Raw genomic sequence first — 17210 nt, 5'->3', positions numbered from 1 at the left:
GAGATTACAATGACCTGGATGAACCCTAAATGCAATCCCATGTATCCTTATAAGAGGGAGGCAGAGGGAGATTTGACACAGATATACAGAAAACGCAATGTGGTCACAGAGGCAGAGGTTGAAGTGATGTGGTCAAGTCAAGGAATGCTGGCAGCCACCAGAAGCTGGAAGAAGTAAAGAACAAATTCTCCCCTAGAGCCTCTGGAGGGAGCACAGCATAGCCAACACCTTGATTTCACCCCAGTGATACTGATTTCGGACTTCTAGCCTCCAGAACTGTGAGAGAATAACTTTCTGTGTTTTAAGTTTCCCAGTTTGTGGTAATTTGTTACAATAGCCATAGGAAATTAATACAAGAACTAATAAATTCACTTTGATATTTGGGCCTATTTGAATCGGATATTTTGTTGCTTGCAGCTGAAAGCAGCCTAACTGATGTACAGTCCCTCTGCCACCCTGGTCACCCTCCTCTGGTTAGGAGGTGAGCTCTGTTGTTGTGTGCCGTCAAGTCAGTTTTGAGTAGAACTGCCCCCATAGGATTTCCAAGGCTTTACTAAAGCAGACTGCCACATCTTTCTCCCGCGGATCGGCTGGTGGGTTCGAACCGCCAACCTTTAGGTTAGCAGCCAAGCACTTAACGATTGTGCCAGCAAGGCTCCTTGAGATGAGCTCTAGAGAAAGGCAAATCAGAGGCAGCCAGCACCCCTCCTGATCTTCAGCTGGGGCAATGGGTCTTGGGTGTGGGGGGTGGGGTGGTGGCATCAAGTGACTCATAGACTCTGAGCAAAAGCGTTATGGGAGTTTATTTACAAACAAGTCACAGCAACCAGGCCCACTCAGGTTCTGGCCAAGGGAGGTGGCCAAGGAGACCCAAGATATGCATAGGTCCCAACATCCATTGACACCAGGGCCTTCTCCAGCCAGGCCCCTCCGGAAAGACCAAGAGTCAGGCAGGTTCAGGGGCATGGAAGGGAGAGAGCCCAAGTCTTTGCCAGCTGTGAAAAGGTACCTGTCATGGTCCCCATACCAGAAGAAGAAACTGCTCTTGGTCTTGAAGAGTGGGCATTGAGGAGTCTGAGGACAGTGGGGGCCCTTTGGAGGCCCCGCCCCCTCCTGTGTGCAGCTTGTGCCCAGCAGAAGCAGCTTGGGGCATGGAGACCCCTCCAGACTTGTCCTGGAGCTGGTGTCCCAGGCCACACCACCCATCATGCAGGTGGCTCTCCCAGTTTGCTGGTGGCACTCGTGATCCGCTTGTTCTCACGGAGGTTTCGGAGGCGAGCACTGAGGCTGCTGATCTCTTCCACGTAGGCCTGGGGCACCCACCCCTTCTCACCATCGGCCAGGCGGACACCCTCCAGCCAGCCTAGCAGCACACAGGCCAGGGGCAGCATCAGTGGCATCAAAGGGGCCCCAGGCCATAGCCTGGGAGGGAATGCCTCGGCCCTGATGCAAGCCTCATCTCCACCCCCAGGCCCAAGGTGACATCATCTCAGTATGTCCCAACTCCAGTAAGGACTCTGCCCCCAGCAGTCCCGTAGATGAACATCGGACCTGTTTTTCCTGACATCGTCTGAGAAAGGTATTTCCCACTCTCCCTTGTCACTCACCAGCTAACACTTCTACAAGCAGGAAGTTCTTCCTCCTGTCTAACCTGATTGCCACATGCTGTGGCTGACCAACACTTGCATAACATTTCCTGTTATGTCTTAGCCATCTGGCTACCTCCTGCCCACCCAAACCCCATCACAGAGGCCTTCCCAGGAGCCCCTCTCACCGTCACTGGTCCAGGTCCTGACCGCCAAGATGTCAGTCTTCTCCAAGGTGAGCTCGTCTGGCTGTAGTGCCTTGTACGTCCTGACGCACTGAACCTGGGGGCAATCTGACACCCCAAGGGAGGGTTGGGGTCCCAAAGGCGGGATTGGGCAAGGCAGGGCAGGGGTGGGGGACGGAAGTAAGGGGGTGGGAAAATGACCTCTGCTGCCTCTTCCTCTGCCCCCTCCCATGCTCCAGGCCTATGTGCTAGACATTGGTACCCTCTGCCCACCCTGGTCACTCCTCTCCTCTCTTACCCTCAACGCAGACCTGCATGAATCCAGGCCCTCCTGGCTTTGGTTACTGCTTCTGTGCTAAGGGCTCTCACATCCCCAGCTCCATCCCAGACCTTGCTGCTAACCTCCAGAACCCAACCTCCAACTGCCTCCGGACATCTCCCCAGATATCCCACAGAAGAGGAAGGCCCCTTCATATGCCTTCTGCTACCACTCTGGTGCTCCTTCCGATCCATCCTTCTCAACTGGGATTCAGGCCTTGTCACTCCCGTTTTAAAATCCCTGTTTAAAGCTGTTTCCCACTCCACTTCAAATAAAATCCAAGTCCTCCCCATGGCCTACATGGACCTGTGTGGCTTGATGGAGCCCCCTTGCCAACCTCGTCTCCTCCCTTCTCCCCCTTGCTCATGAAGCTCCAGGCACACTGGCCTCCCTGTTGTTCCTCAAACACACTAAACTCCCTCCTGCCTCAGGGGCTTTGCACTGGCTCTTCCTTCTGCCAGAAGTGCTCTTCTCAGATCTTTTCATGGCTGCCTCTTCTCATGCTTTAGGGGTCAAGTGTTACTTCTCAAGGGCCTTCCCTGACCATCTCCCTAAAATAGAGCCCTCAGCCCGCAGCCCAAATGGGCCTCCTAGTTCAAGCCAGAGAATCCACCCTATTCCAGGCCCTCAGCTCCTACCACCAGACTGGGTGGGCTGGTACCATCAGAAAGGCACAGGCTTTGGGGCAAGACCTGGCTTGAATCCCAGCTCTGCCACCTACTGGCTGTGTGACTTTGGGCAAGTCACTTAACCTTTCTGAGCCTCCGTTTTCTCAGATACAGCAAATGAAAATAATGAGCCTACCCAATAGGGCTGTTATAAGGATTAAACAAAATAAACACATATACAAAGTCTCTAGCATTAGGCATGACACATGACAGGCGCTTAGTAGAAAAGAGCTCCCTTCCTTGCACTTCACTACCTAAAGTTCAGCCCTAACTCCCCTGCTCAAAAACCTTCAATAGCTCCCTATTGCCCACTATACCAAGGTCCTCTATGATTGGACTGTATCCTGGCTTGGCACCCTCACTACACACTGGAAGGAGAAGTCTCTGTCCCAAATGAGCAGATCCCTCTTGACCCTGCCACCACCACCAGCACCACCCTACACACTCTGATTCCTGTCCTCTTTGCAACTGATGTGAAGATACAGACAGGCCTGGGTTCTAGTCCTAGCTCTGCATTTACTAGCTGTGTGACCTTGGATAAGACACTTCACCTCTCTGAATCTCTGTTTTCTGACTTGTAAAATGGGCTTTTGTAGGGGTCAATGGAGGATATAAAAGGGCTTTATAATCTCCAGGGTGCTGCTTGTGCAGAGCGTGTCAGCCCGTCTTACGTAAATCTCTCCCCTCAATGACCCAGGCCAGCTGACCTTTCTCCCCACTAACCGCATTACACCCAGACTTAGCAACATTGCAGCCAGGATTAGAGCAGAGGGAGGGAGCAGTGATGTTCCCAGCCCAGGGGATGTGGGGGCTGGGGATGGCTGGGGATGGCAGGCTGCTACCTTCCCTCTCACTGATGACTTCCTTGTCCTCCTTGGGACTAGAAGGACACATAGCTGAGATCCATCGCTGCTTCTCACTCCTGTGGGACAAGGGGTGGTGGCAGGCTAAGTTGTCACAACACGCAAAGCACAGTTTCCTAGTGCCAGGGTCATTGAGACCAGGGCTAGGAGAACTGGGCATGATGTCCAGACCCAGAACCCAGGTCATGTTGCCCCCCAACCTGGGGCCCACTGTCCTGTTCCCAAGCCTGTGCCCTACCTACCTCTGAACATAAGAACAGAACAGGCACAGAACCCTTATGCCGCCCTCCTGAGAGGAAGGGCTGCAGTGATTTTCAACCAAGAGATGTCCAGAGACCAAGGAGGAGCTGGCTAGTCCTCTTGGCACCTCCTGCCAGGGAATATACCACTGCTCTGCCACCCCACCTTGCTCTCTTCCCACCTGCACTGCCCAAGTCAGGGAAGACTAGGCACCTGGGAACAAGGTCAGGGATGGCCCAGGCACGCCCAGGCCTCGTGCCTGCCTGGGGGTCCTCCTGCCCCATACCCCGGCTGACCCTGAGGCCACTCACTCGGTCCGGGCCCTCAACAGGAACTGGTGCTTGGTATGTTGCCCATGGAAGAGCTGGAGCAGGAACACGTGCCCAGGGATGCCCTGGAGCTTCAGGCTCAGGTCCTTCACCTGCAGCTCGGCCATCTTGGCATGCACGAAAACAGTAAACTTTCCCAGCCTGGAGGATCAGTGGAGAGGAGGTCAGCGTGGCCCATGTCCGGACTCCCAGCCTCCACCCTCAGCACAAGGTGAGTCCTGATTGGAAGGGAGAGACTGAGTTATCTGTCCCTCCAGCACCTTCTCCAGAGAAACTTAGCTGCTCAGGGCACTGGTCTCCATGGTGGCCACAAAGTCCCCAAAAGGAATTGGGAGCTCCATTCTGCCAGTTCCCTGACACAGGTGGAAGGTGGCGGGACCTGTTTCTGGCCCCCAGGTATGCTTTCACCTTCCCTCTGAGCCTCTCTGTCCCCAAGCACCAGTGCTAAAGAGCTACCTGGACCACTCCTGGACCACTCCACTGGATAAGGCTTCCTTTCTGTTCCGCATCTGTCTCCCTCAATTGTATATAGGTTCCTTGAAAGCTGAACTTTATCCATCTTGCTTGCCTCAGTATCCCAGTGTCTGACACTGGCTGGCCCACATGTGGGTTCAGTAAACACTTGTGGGATAGATGGGTGCACAGATGGATGGAGTATATTCCATAGGTTTCTTGTTTGCAACAGAACTTAGTATCTCCTACTCCACACTAAATCTTCCTTTTCTGTTCCCCATGCTAGGAAAAGACCCCGTTATGTTGCCCAAGATGAAACTCAGATGTCATCCTCATGTCTCCCCTCCTACTGCCCCCACACTCAACCAGTAGCCACATCCTATCTACCTCCTTGTTGTCTCTAGAATCCATTTATCCCCAAGTCTCCTGCCACTTCTGGAGCTGAAGACTCCATACTCTTACCCGGACATTTGCAAGGGCCTCTGGTTTCTTCCACTCCAGTCCATCCTCCAAACTGGCCAGGAGTAAAATATCGCTCCTCTGCCTAACTCTCTATGACTTTCTACTGCCCTCACAATAAGTCCAATTTCTCTGTCATGACCTTCAACATCCCAACTTCCCTCTCCTGCACTGCCCCTCTACAAATTTAGCCACATTAAGCTTCATCATTCCCCAAACACACTCTGCTCTTTTATCCTACCATGATTTTGCTGTACCCCTGAACTACCTTCTCTACCTAGAAAACTCCTACTAATCCTTCAAAACCCAACTCAAGTGTTCCTACCTCTATAAACTTTACTAATTCTCACTCTACACCAGGGGCTGCCATTGTACTCTTCCATCCCTGATATGTGGTGGTCAGGATGTGTGTTCACTGGTCTGAGAGCTCCTGGGAACAGAATAACAAGTTCTATTCATCTTTATGTCTGTAGCACCCAGCAGAGGGCCTGGTATGGAACAGAGATTTAGTGACAGTATACTGAATAAATTAATAAATCAGGAATGAACTCTTCCCATGGCATAAGATGTCCTCACCTCATCCAGGAAGTCTCCGTCATCCCTCACCTATAATAAGCACATCTAACACTCAGTGAGTTCTCACTATGTGCCAGGCACTCTCTAAGCTCTTTTCATGTGCTATTATCATATTGAATTTCTCAGTAGCCCTATGCGGTAGGCTCTATTTTTACAGATGTAAAACAGGATAGCACAGCAGTTAAAAGTCTGGCATCGGGCATCAGATACCCCTGGCCTGTTCCTGGTTCCTCTACCTACTAGCTCCATGATCTCAAAAATAATATGGAAGCCTACTTCCCAGGGAGGTATTTGGAAGATTAAAGGAAATAATCCACATAGCATGCCTGGTACAGAATAGGCTCTCAGTAAATGTTGGGTATTCTCATTATTACTCAGGACAGAGCTGGGACTTCAGGGCTGTGCTCTGAATCTCCGGCTTAAGCTCCAAGCACAGAGCTTCAAGTCCTCTGCAAAAAGTCCAGCCCTAGATTCTCTCCTCCAAGGCTCAGGGTGCCCAGTGATGGACTGGTAGTGAGCCCAGTGGTAGGGAGGAAGAGAGCCTGGCTCCAACCCACCTACCCCTCACCTGCCCTGACTCACTCTTTCCTCCGGGAAAGCAGCAAGCAGTCATTGAAGAGGTGCAGGTAGACTGCCTTGCTAGACAGCTTCAGCTTAGCAGGGGGCGCCGCAGGCAGTGGTGCCAGCTCCACCAGCTCCCCGTGCCGAACCAGCCAGCGAGCCTGAGAGATCAGCGGGAAGATCTGGGGGTATGGAGTAGGCCAGGGGAGAGGGCAGGTCAGGCCCTGCACCACCAGGGCAGAGAGCCCAGGACAGGAATAGGAGGGTGCGGGCAGTAAGGAACTAGCCGGCATCCCGCAGGGGAAGGAGGAGACAAGAGCTGCCCCTTTCTGCGCTCCAGCCCCACCAGCTGGGAACACGCACCTTGCCCTCAAAGTGGATCTTCTTGCTCAGGTGGATGAGCTCCTCTGTCCTCTTCATGGACTGCACGCTGGCGTTGCATTCTTGCACCAGCTGGGGAGGCCATGGGTGGGTCACCTGCAGCCCCCAACCTGGCTCCCTGAGCCTAGCCTCAGACTCCCACCTGGGGACCAGAGACTTGGAAGCCTGGAGGCTCTTTTAGAGACCCCTGTGGTTCAGGGGGAGGAGCCCTGGTGGCACAGTGGTTAAGCACTCAGCCGCTAACCAAAAGGTCAGCAGTTCGAACCCACCAGCTGCTCCACAGGAGAAATATGTGGCAGTCTGCTTCCATAAACATTATAGCTGTGGAAACTCTATGGGCAGTTCTACTCTGTCCTAGGGGGTCGTTATGAGTCTGAGTCGACTCGATGGTAATGCGTTTGAGGGTTCAGGGGAGGCCCCTGCCCACCGAACTCACCTCCTTGAGTGCATTGAAGGCCTTGGTGGCCATGTCTTCATCTTCAGAGCCCTGTGCTGTCTGTTTCAGAATGTTCTGGAAGTTGGGGTCAGCACAATGAGGCAAGTTGCGTCCTTCCCATGACCTTGCCCACCCAGGGATTTCCAGAAGGGCTGTGGAGGTCAAAGCAGCACCTCCCTCACCCAGCCCTCACCCACAGCCTGATGCCCTCTAGGTACCTCCACCAGCATCTTGAGGCGGGTGATTCTTTGGAAGGGCAGGATGAGGAAGGAGGTGAGGGGCAGACGCTGGCACACGGGTGACTCCTCCAGGCGAGCCAGGATGCCAGGGAACTTGGGGTTCTCAAGGCTAAAAAATGGGAGGGGTCTGTGGTCACAGGTGGACCTGCACTCCCAGGATTCATGACCCTGGCCGCTCCATCTGTTCTTCAGGTGCTTCCCAGCACATCCTTCCTGCCCCTCGGAGTTGGGAATCATCTGTTCACAGAGCCCCTCTCAGGGACCCCTCCCCTCCCAGGGTCACCCTTCCTCACCCAACCCTGTGCGCCTACTCCTGCCTAGACCCCTCTGTTTCCCCCCTTCAGAGTCCCCAGTCCCTACAGCAGGCGCTGGTAGGTGCGCTCCTGGTAGGCCTGGTTGGTGACATAAGGCAGGTAGACGCGGCGGAAGGCCGGGCAGTGGCGCAATACCACGTCGCACACGCTGAAGCGCAGCACATCTGCCTCCAGCCGCTGCTCCAGCTCCTGCAGGAATCTGAGGGGTAGGCGAGTGGTCAGGGGCAGGGCAATGATCCTGGACCTGGGAGCCCAGCCAGCCCCAGTCTCAGCACCCGCCACGGGCCAGGCTAGACCACTCCCTCACCTCTCGCTGGTGCTCTTGACTTCAGGGAGTTTGGAGAACAGCCACTGCTTGTCTTGCGCCCCCAAACACTCGTTCAGCTCGGCCGAGCCCAAGAAGTGGCCCACGGCCACCGACAGGCTGTGGATGTATGAGGCCTCCGATGTGATCAGCTCAAATTTGGCCTGAGCGAGGGCAGAGGCGGGGCTGAAGGGGCCAGACCAGCCCACCCGGGATGCCCCTGCCTCTCATCCTGCACCCTCAAGTCCTGGACACCACCTCCTTAGGCACAGCCACGCCCAGTGTCCCCGCCCCTTCTCTAGCCCCACCCCTCTGAATGACCTCAGCCGCCTCCTCTAGCACCACTCGGACATCGCGCCAGGCCGGGTCCAAGGACCCGCCTGCCTCTGCTGACAGTTGTTCAAGCCCGCTTAGAGCCCCGGATTCAGTCCGTTCCTCTAGCCCCGCCCCACCAACATCCTGGACAGCCCGTAGTCATCCCGATGGCCCTGCCTTTCCTGTGGAACTTTCTTCCGTTAGCTCCGTCCCACACTGACCCCACTCCTGCTCAGCGCCCCGCCTGGTCCCACGTCCACCAAGCCTTTACACTCTTGATGGTTCTGCCCCTCCTCTGTCCTCGGTTCCAGCTAGCTCCACCTTGTCAGGTCCTAGCGCCCACCCTCCACTTTGACAGCCCCCGCCAGCCCCTCCCCTTTTGTGACTCTGTTTTCCCCGCTGGGTCCCATGCCCATCTCCGGCAGTTTACAGTCCCGCAGGCCCCGGCCCCCTGTGGCCCTGGCCTCCTAGGTCCCGGGACCACCTCCAGCAGTTCTAGTCTTCTAGCTCCGCCCCCTCTGCTGCCCCACCCCCCTCCGGGCCAGAAGACCCCCCGAGGCTTGCGGCCCCGCTGGCCCTGCCCCTCGAGGCCCCTCCCAACCGGGTCCCAGCGCCCACCTCCTGCAGTTTGCAGTCACGCAGACTCAGCGTGGCCAGGACGCCACTGCCGCGCACGTCGGGGATGTCCTGCCACAGCGAGAAGGTGGAGCCGCGCGCCGAGCGCTGCGCCCGGAAAGAGCTGCTGGGAGAGAGGTTTGCCCGCGGTGGCCCGGGCCCCTCCTCCCCGCTTTCTGCCTCGTCCGCTGGGCCCTCCTCCTCGCGCTGCTGCCGCCGCAGCTCGCGGGCGCTGGCCACATCGCTGTATTCCTGGTAGAGGACAGCTGGGCAGGGACGGGGGTGGGGGAGGACCGAGGTCGGGACGCAGTGAACTCAGTCATTCACTAACTCATTCATTCCATAAACACTGAGAACCAACTGCGTGCCAACCCCTGTACTTGTTAGTTGCGGTGGAGTCGATTCTGACTCATGGCGATCCCATGTGTGCAGAATATAACTGCTCCATAGGGTTTTCAAGGCTATGACCTCTCAGAAACAGATCGCCAAGCCTGCCTCTGGGTAGATTCCAACTGCCAAACTTTCGGCTACATGATCCTATCCATACCCACTGCCGTCGAGTCCATTCCGACTCATAGCGACCCTACAGGACAGAGCAGAACTGCCGCACAGGGTTTCCAAGGCTGTAATCTTTACGGAAGCTAACTGCCACATCTTCCTCCCGCAGAGCAGAGCGGCTGGTGAGTTGGAACAGCTGACCTTAAAGTTAGCAGCTGAGCCCTTAACCACTGCGCCACCAGGGCTCCTCACATGATCCCTACCTCCCACTGACTCTTCAATCTCCAGTTTCCCAATTCTGCTGCCCCCAGCCCCTTCCTCCGTGACCTCCACCCTCTATTACCCCCTCCCACGTACAGTTAAGGAGGAACCGCGACTGGCGCCGCGTGCTGGAGCTCCTGGAACCCAGAGCCGGCTCTTCCTGCGTGTCCAGCCTAGGAAAAAGATGGTGTTAGGGCGCTTCTTCGCCCGGACCCAGCCTCGGACCCAAGCCCAAGCGCGAGGTGGTACCTGGGCTCAGGCCAGCCGCCAGGGCCCTCGCTCGGGTCAGCAGAGGCTGGCAGCACCACACCGTCCACCGTCATCTCCACACTGCGTGACTCCCTTGCAGACGCTTTCCCTGAGGAGGGTGAGATCTGAAGGTGGGTGGCCTGGAAAGTAGCCGCGGGTACAGGGGTGCCATGCCCCACTGACCGGTCCCAGGTCTTAGGTCCAGTAAATGGTCTGTGCCCCCACCCCACATCTGGCTCCCTAGCCGCTCTCAGGGCCCAAAGGAGGAGCTGGTACCTTCCCGAGCTGGGCCAGTGCCAGGCCCCAGGGCCAGGGCCCTGGTGGCTGAATTCCGCCCCAGGCGCAGGGAAGAATGCAGCCGAGTCATGAGTTCCGAGGCTGAGAAGCGTCTCCTCTCAGGCCCCTCGAGGCCCACGTGGGTGGGCCCAGCCAGCTCCAGTGGCCTAGGCTCCTTCATGCTCAGGGTCTGCTCCCTTTCAGCCTGGCCGGGCTCCAGGAAGACAGCATGGGCCTCAGGGCTGCTGGAGGCCTCCTCAAGCTGGTATACCCGCATCTTGCGCCCTGCAGAGGGGTAAGGGTGGAGGCACAGGCAGGCACCCACTCAGATGTCTCCCAAGCTCCTTCCTGCTGCTGCCCTGTGGCCTCGAGCATTTGAGGGAGGTTTGGGTACCATGTCCAAGGGAAAGTCCAATATTTTTGCCAGGATCTGATTTTTGCCAGGATCAGAGCGTAGGGATCAACCAGATGGGCAGAGAGAGCACAGTGCCTGCTGCAGTGGGCAGAGGGGCCAGGGTGCCCAGGACAGCCACTCACTGTCTAACCTCGGACAAGCCACTTGCCTTCCCTGATCGCTAAAGTCTACTACTTATCCTGACTGTTTTGGGAATTCTAGGGCTTAAAGGGTCCTAAAAGAGCCACCCAGCCCCTCCCCATCTGCCCCACTGCTCCCCACCAGAGTGACTCACAGGCTGATTTCTTCTCCGAGCCATGGCTGGCCCGGCGCTGTGGCTGTGGGTGCTGGGGACTCCAGGGTCCCTCCAGAGCTGGGGGCTGGGCACCGGGACAGTGTGGCCAGCTGCCAGCCCTGCTGGGCCGCATCCCCCCACTGATGGAGACCACGGTGTCTGGGCCTTCTGGGGCTGGTGGCCATAGCAGTCCTTGAAGAGGGGCAGGGGTCCCCAAGGACCAGCGGCTGCCAGGAGCCCTCAGTTCCTCTGGGGTGACAGGAAAGAGGTCCAGGCACACAGGGCTTGGGGGCTGCAGGGTGGGCAGTGCAACAAAGGACAGACTCTCCTGCTGGCACACGGCCACGGGGCGGCGGGCAGGGCCAGGTAGCTCAGACAGGTGGGGCTGGAGGGCGGCTGGTGGCCCACAATCCATTCCTCTTTTGCTCTGCCACCCACCTGGGCCTGCGGGGGAGAGAGTATCAGAGCCAGACATAGGACAACAGGGCTGGCCAGAAAGCCACCATGTCCTGGAGGTCAGGACAAGGCCTGTGCGCACATGTATATACATCTGTACGAGTACATTCACACACCTAATTATGTAGTAATAGCTAATACTTACTTGGAATTGAGCGACAGGCCAAGTGCTTTACACATGTTACCTCACTGAATCCTCACAACAACCCTAGGACTGACACTGTTATTATCCCCATTTTGTAGGTGAGGAAAGTGAGGCACAAAAAAGGTTGCTGTTTGGTAACTGGTAGAGCCAGGACTCAAAGGCAGGCAGCCTAGCTCCCGAGTCTGTGCTTTTAACCACCTCATCTCCACACCACGTCTGTAATTCTCACATTCTCTAACATTGTCCAACACACACTGACCTATGACCAGACATACAGATACAAACATTGTCATATAAATCCATGTATGTACCAGCATACACATCCACACATGTTTTCTCCCAAGTACATACACACATTGACATACACACTTTCATAGATAGGCTCAGACGCTTTAAATTCACAGGTTCACACATTCACAACTTTTTGTACACAACTATGTATATTCACACAAAGACACTTTCTCACAAACACACACACAATGATGCCTCAGATATTTACACATTCACTTACACTTTCTCACACACCAGGCTGTAGACACAAACACACAGGTCCAGAAGTCCTTGCTTCACTATGCTCCAGCACCTCCCGCCCTTGCAGCTTTCAGCACTCATGGTGCCCACACCCATGCCAAGCTGGCTGGGAGAGTCACAGACTGGCAGGCGGGCCACCACCCAGATCAGGCTGGGCCCTCCCAGGAGAAGGGCAGGGAGGTGCCCCAGCCCCCCACTTTGGAGTGAGAGGGGGTTCTTCCCCATCTCTGCTCCCAGCCCTCAGATCTGGCCAGGCTGAAGGGATCCTCTCTGGGCAGGAAGTCATCCCCCACGAGCCTGCCGGAGCCTCAGGGCAAACCTCGTGATATGATGGGTCTGAGCCCCCACAGCCCTTGCCCCGTGGCCCTCCACTGGCCACCCTCTGGCAGCCCCTCACCTCTCCAGCCGAGGCCCACTGCTGATGCTGTTCAGCTGCTCTGGCAGGGAAGCCCTCTCTCTGCCCAGCTGGCTGGGGGAGATCCCACCCGGACAAAGAGTTTGATTCATCAAATGCTGTGGTGAGGCAAGCGGGTAGGGAGGGAGGGAGCGAGCTGGTGGCGGGCTGGGCGGGGGCCTGCCCTAGCCTGGCCTCGCTGTGGGCAGGCAGACCAGCAAGGACCCCCCAGAGGCCCCCCAGGCCAAAGGGGCAGCGCCCAGCCCGGCAGGGCTAGGAGACCCAGGAGAAAGACTGAGAGACTCAGAGATTGAGACTAGAGAAATGGAGACTGTTTAGAAAGCAAATTAGAAACTGAGACCCCAGAGCAGTCAAAAACAGAAAAACCACAGACACTAAGACATTCAGGGACTCAGAGATGGAGACGGAGACAGTGAAAACTTCCAACAGACCAGATATGCAAAGACAGAGCAGAATGTGAAACCCAGAGAAAAGTAGGGAGACAGATGGACAAACATTTCCTGCCCCCACGGGTTGCCAGCCTACTGTGGGAGCCAAAAAAGAAAACAGTTACAATCCAGATTGGCAAGTGCAGAGCCAGAGGAACCTTCAGAGTAGGGTGCTGGGCTTAGCTCGAGGCAGGCATTTCAGGAAGACTTCCTGGAGGAGGTGATAACTAACTGTTCATGGCTGAAATACTCAGGGACACTAAGGTGCACAGAGGGAGAGAGCCTTGGCCTAAAAGAGACATAGACAGTGTCAGTGACCCTGGGAGAAGGAGGGAGGAGAGGACTCAGTGGGGACAGCTGGTTCTGTGGCTGGGCCCCACTCTCTCTGCACAGCCCTTCAACTGCTTCCCCCTGTTCCCTTCATCCCCTGCCTGAGGTTGGTTGCTCCTAAGGGGCATTTACTCCTCCAGACCCTCCCTACAGGGCAGCTCTAGCTGGTACCCCAAGCCTCTGCCCCTCAGGCCTGAACACGCTCAGGCTGCCCATCTGAGCAAGTCTCCCTAAGCCTCAGTTTCCTTATCTGGTAAATAGAATAATCACATGAAGTTTATAATGCTGATGTGAGAATCAATGATAACGCACGTAGAGCATCTAGCACATAGCAGAAACTTTGTAATTGATAGTCATTTTTCTGAGTATTATTATTACCATCATCATCAGTATTTCTCTAGCCAGAGGAATGACTTGGCCCATTACATGGATGAGGAAAGTCAAGCAGTGAGGGTGAGACACACCCTTCTTTGTAGGAGCATGTGGATGGAGACATAGGGGTCTCTTGCCAAACAGGTCTCTTTCTCTCCAGAACTCAGAAGTCCTCAACATAGCAGTTCCAGCTGCTTCTGTGGGCATATATGTGCAAGCATACACATGTGTCCCCCTCTTTTGCATTCTGGGAGATTCTCTCCAATTGTGTGTTCAAAGCTCTGGAAGGCAGAGTGTCCTCTCCACCCATGTCAGGTACAGGGATCTATGAGCAAAACATTGAGCCTTTGGGGCAGGAGCACCCTCAGTTCAAGGCCTCAGAGGAGACAATTAACTGGATGAGGGTGGGAGGGTGGAAGACTTTCGTGGGGTGGGGGTAGGCAGGTCCCTGTGGAGAAAGGTTCCTGGGGGAAGAGTCAGCCCCCACCTCTGTCCAGACCAAGGGGCACTGGGAATGACCCATCTAGCTGGGATGTAGCCCCTTGGTCTCAAGGGGATGTGGTCAACACAACTCCAATGTTGGAGATCAAGGGCAAGGGCAAAGCTGTGTTCACATTACGTGCAGCTCATCTCTGCTAGGGGAAAAAACAAAAAAAAACCTCAGGAAGAGAACTGGCCCTAGGTAGCAGAGACATTGCCTGCCCAGGACATGGCTACAGGATAAAGACTAGTGCCTATTAGACAAGGGTCATTCTAGAATCCATAGGGGAAAATCCCTGCCCAGGGTTCAAGGGCCAGTGCTGACCTTGGCCAGCTGTGAAGGTTTCACAAGCCATAGCCCTTTCCTGGGCCCCTATGTCCCATCTATAAAGTGACCTCTAGGGCCCCTCCCAGCTGTGCCCTCTAGGAAACCTGTGTCATCTGAAGTGTCTCTGCAGGCCGAGAAGAATGGGCATGGGCCAAGGAGGGTCCCGTCTAGTGATCACAGAAGATACTGAGCCTACTTGGCAAGGCTGGCAGAGAGGGTCCCTGGACACTACCATGGTCCAGGGCAAGCGCCTCCAGCCTCCTGCACCCAGCTTTTCCCTGCCCCCTCCCTGGTGCCCCTCGATGTGCTGCCCAGAGGAGCAGGGACCCTGCCAAGGCCCCTCAGCCCCTTAAAGGACAAAGCCAAGCGGGAGGTCATGGCTGGAAAGGGGGCCCAGGCCAAGTAGGCTGCGGAGCCCCAGGAGACCTTGAGTGGGTCAGGGGCCAGGACCAGAGGCCAGGCAGGCGGCACAAAGGCCTCGCTCAAAGAAGACTTGGTGGGAGGAGAACGGGGCTGCTGGCACTGGGTTGGGGGCCCTACCTCAGCCAGGGAGCTCCGTCTAGCTGCCGGCACCGTCCAGGGCTCCAGGCCACCAGGCCACCCTGGGGGCTTTGGGGCTGCAGCCAGGTCCTCAGGGGGCGACGTCAGTGTGGCCCCTGAGCCGGGCAATGCAAGCGCCTGGGTATTGTGTAGGGTGGGAGGGGGGAGGTGAAGGCGGAGGGAACCTCGCAGGCAGGCAGGCGGCTGTCCCAACGTGTCTGCTCCCCGCCCCCCTTCCCCAGAACCGGTTTGGCCAGTCTGAGGTGCGAGAGGGGGGCTGGAACAATGGGAGTCCTATGCCTAGGAGAGGCTCGAAGGACCCCAGACCAACGTCCTCTAGAAGGGAAGGGCACTGCTTCTCAGGGGAGACAGGCTCCCCCCTTCTGAAGTCTCCCAAATTTGAGACAGGCTCATGGGCCTTCTTGAGGGTGGGGAGCATCCTGGAAGGTTCACAGAGACCCTCCCAAGCCTTGGACTCCTGGGGGATCCTGAGAACTCCGTAGTATGCTGACCCTCTCTGAGCATGTAACAGCATCTGTAAAATGGGAACACTTATCTCTACATTTGGGAGATAGAAAGCGTGAAAGTCAGTCATATAACATTGTCCTGGAGACCCCCCCAGCATCACCACCCTTCTCAAATGATTGGTCATTCTCTGCTGCCTGGAATGACCCACCTCACCCTCTCCAATGACCTCTTCCATGAAGCCTTCCCAGACTCTAGTCCATACCAAATGACACCTGTATAAACCAATTTAAATAGCCAAAGTAGAACCAGCTTCTGGTAAGGGGGGCCTACTATGTGCCTGGCATGTAATCTTCTCAAGACCCCACCTTGCCTGTGAAAAGAGAAGCTGCTTTCTCCCTAATAATACCTGCCAGTGAGTTGAGCATTTGGAAATTGCCAGGCACTTAGTATTACTATGAATGTGCATATAAGTATTAATATTCTTGTTGTTAATAACTCTCACTGAGCACTTACTATGTGCCAGGCACTGTTCTGAGCACTTCACATGAATTTATTCATTTCACCTCCACTGCAACCCTATGAGGGAGATACTGTTCCCACTCCCACTTTACAGATGAGGGCACTGAGGATTGTACGGTTAACCTCACCAGCATTATCCTGTTTAAATCTCTCATGAGCTGTATGAAGTCCCTATTTTATAGATGATTAAATTGAAGTTAAAGGGGTTAAATAACTTGCCCAAGGTCAAACAGCTAATAAAAAAGGTCACACGCACTCATAGTGACCCTATAGGACAGAGTAGAACTGCCCCATAGAGTTTCTAAGGAACGGCTGGTAGATTCAAACTGGCAGCCTTTTAGTTAGCAGTCATACCTCTTAACCACTGTGCTGCCAGAGCTCCACATAGCTATTAAGGGACAGAATTAGTATCTAAACCCAGGTCTGCTTGACTCCACTCCTGGTCTATGTCCTTAACCACTGCTGGGTGCGTAGTGCCTCACCAGGCGTTTGGGAGGGCCCAGTGAAGTGTGTGAAAGTCGGTTGGGAGGTGTCTCAGCTGACCTAATTAAACTCTTTCATTATTATTCATACACTGAATAAATACTTTGATGAGTGTACAGGATAGGGGGTCCAGGGCTCAGACCCCAGTGAACTCTCTCTCCCTCAGAGCTGATCCCTTAGCCAGCCACCAGCTGGTGACCATTCAGTTCAGAGTGATTGGGTTCCCCTCATTTCACTTCTGCCGCCTAGGACATCATCACATCGGGAGAAGACATTGCACTGCGTGGGTGGGGACTAGGCGTCCATGGGAAGGTGGCACACTTGGGCACAGAAACAGGGTTATTGTCAGCGTTGTACAGAGGGTAGCAAGGAGATGGGGAACCGGGAGAGGGAGGAGATGCAGGACTAGAGGGATCCAGAGAACTCCAATCCTTTCATTGCAGCTCCCAGTTCCGGCCTTAGGGACCCTGGCAAATGCACTGCCCGGACCCCTCGCTGGAAGCCAGAAACCTCAGCGAAAAGAGCATCCTGGGGGGCCTAGGGACCTGGAGGGGCAATCCTGCCTCACTCGCCCCTGCGTCCTGGCCTCCGAGGACGGCTGCACTGACAGAAAGCATGGCTGGGTCAGGCTGAGCGGGCTGGCCCTCCAGAGCAGAGGAGGCTCGGAGCCCTAGGGAGAACCAAAAGAAGGGGAGTGAGTGGGCGGGGCTTGTTGAAGGCGGGACCAACGGCAACTAGAGGGAATTCGACCTACCCGCCCTCTGGGCGAGGCCAAACAGGTGGACGGGTCAGGAGAAGGCGGGGCGAAGGCCTGAGGGGCGGGCCAAAAGGCGTGGTCAGTTTGACAGGATTGGGGTCAAGGTCAGCACACAGTGCTGACCGAGAGTAGCGCCTCTCGG

At 55.6% G+C, this 17210-nt stretch overlaps 1 protein-coding gene across 1 annotated transcript; it reads right to left on the bottom strand.

Moving 5' to 3' along the window:
* Positions 1-727: 727 nt before the first annotated feature.
* ARHGEF19 (Rho guanine nucleotide exchange factor 19) lies at positions 728-12319 on the bottom strand. The gene is made up of 15 exons (XM_012555796.2): positions 10817-12319; positions 10128-10412; positions 9852-9960; positions 9699-9775; positions 8847-9109; positions 7917-8077; positions 7656-7808; positions 7275-7404; positions 7057-7131; positions 6603-6692; positions 6261-6421; positions 4173-4331; positions 3601-3680; positions 1775-1879; positions 728-1363 (listed from the first exon to the last, which is right to left on the bottom strand). The coding sequence occupies exons 1-15, from the start codon at positions 11364-11366 to the stop codon at positions 1206-1208; spliced, it is 2556 nt and encodes an 851-aa protein (XP_012411250.2). The 5' UTR covers positions 11367-12319; the 3' UTR covers positions 728-1205.
* Between the last annotated feature and the right edge of the window lie 4891 nt (positions 12320-17210).

This window comes from Trichechus manatus, unplaced genomic scaffold (genome assembly GCF_000243295.1).
Source record: "Trichechus manatus latirostris isolate Lorelei unplaced genomic scaffold, TriManLat1.0 scaffold00048, whole genome shotgun sequence".
In the NCBI taxonomy this organism is placed as follows: Eukaryota; Metazoa; Chordata; class Mammalia; order Sirenia; family Trichechidae; genus Trichechus; species Trichechus manatus.
Note: the sequence above shows the minus strand (reverse complement) of the source record. Positions and strands in the feature narration are given on the sequence as shown.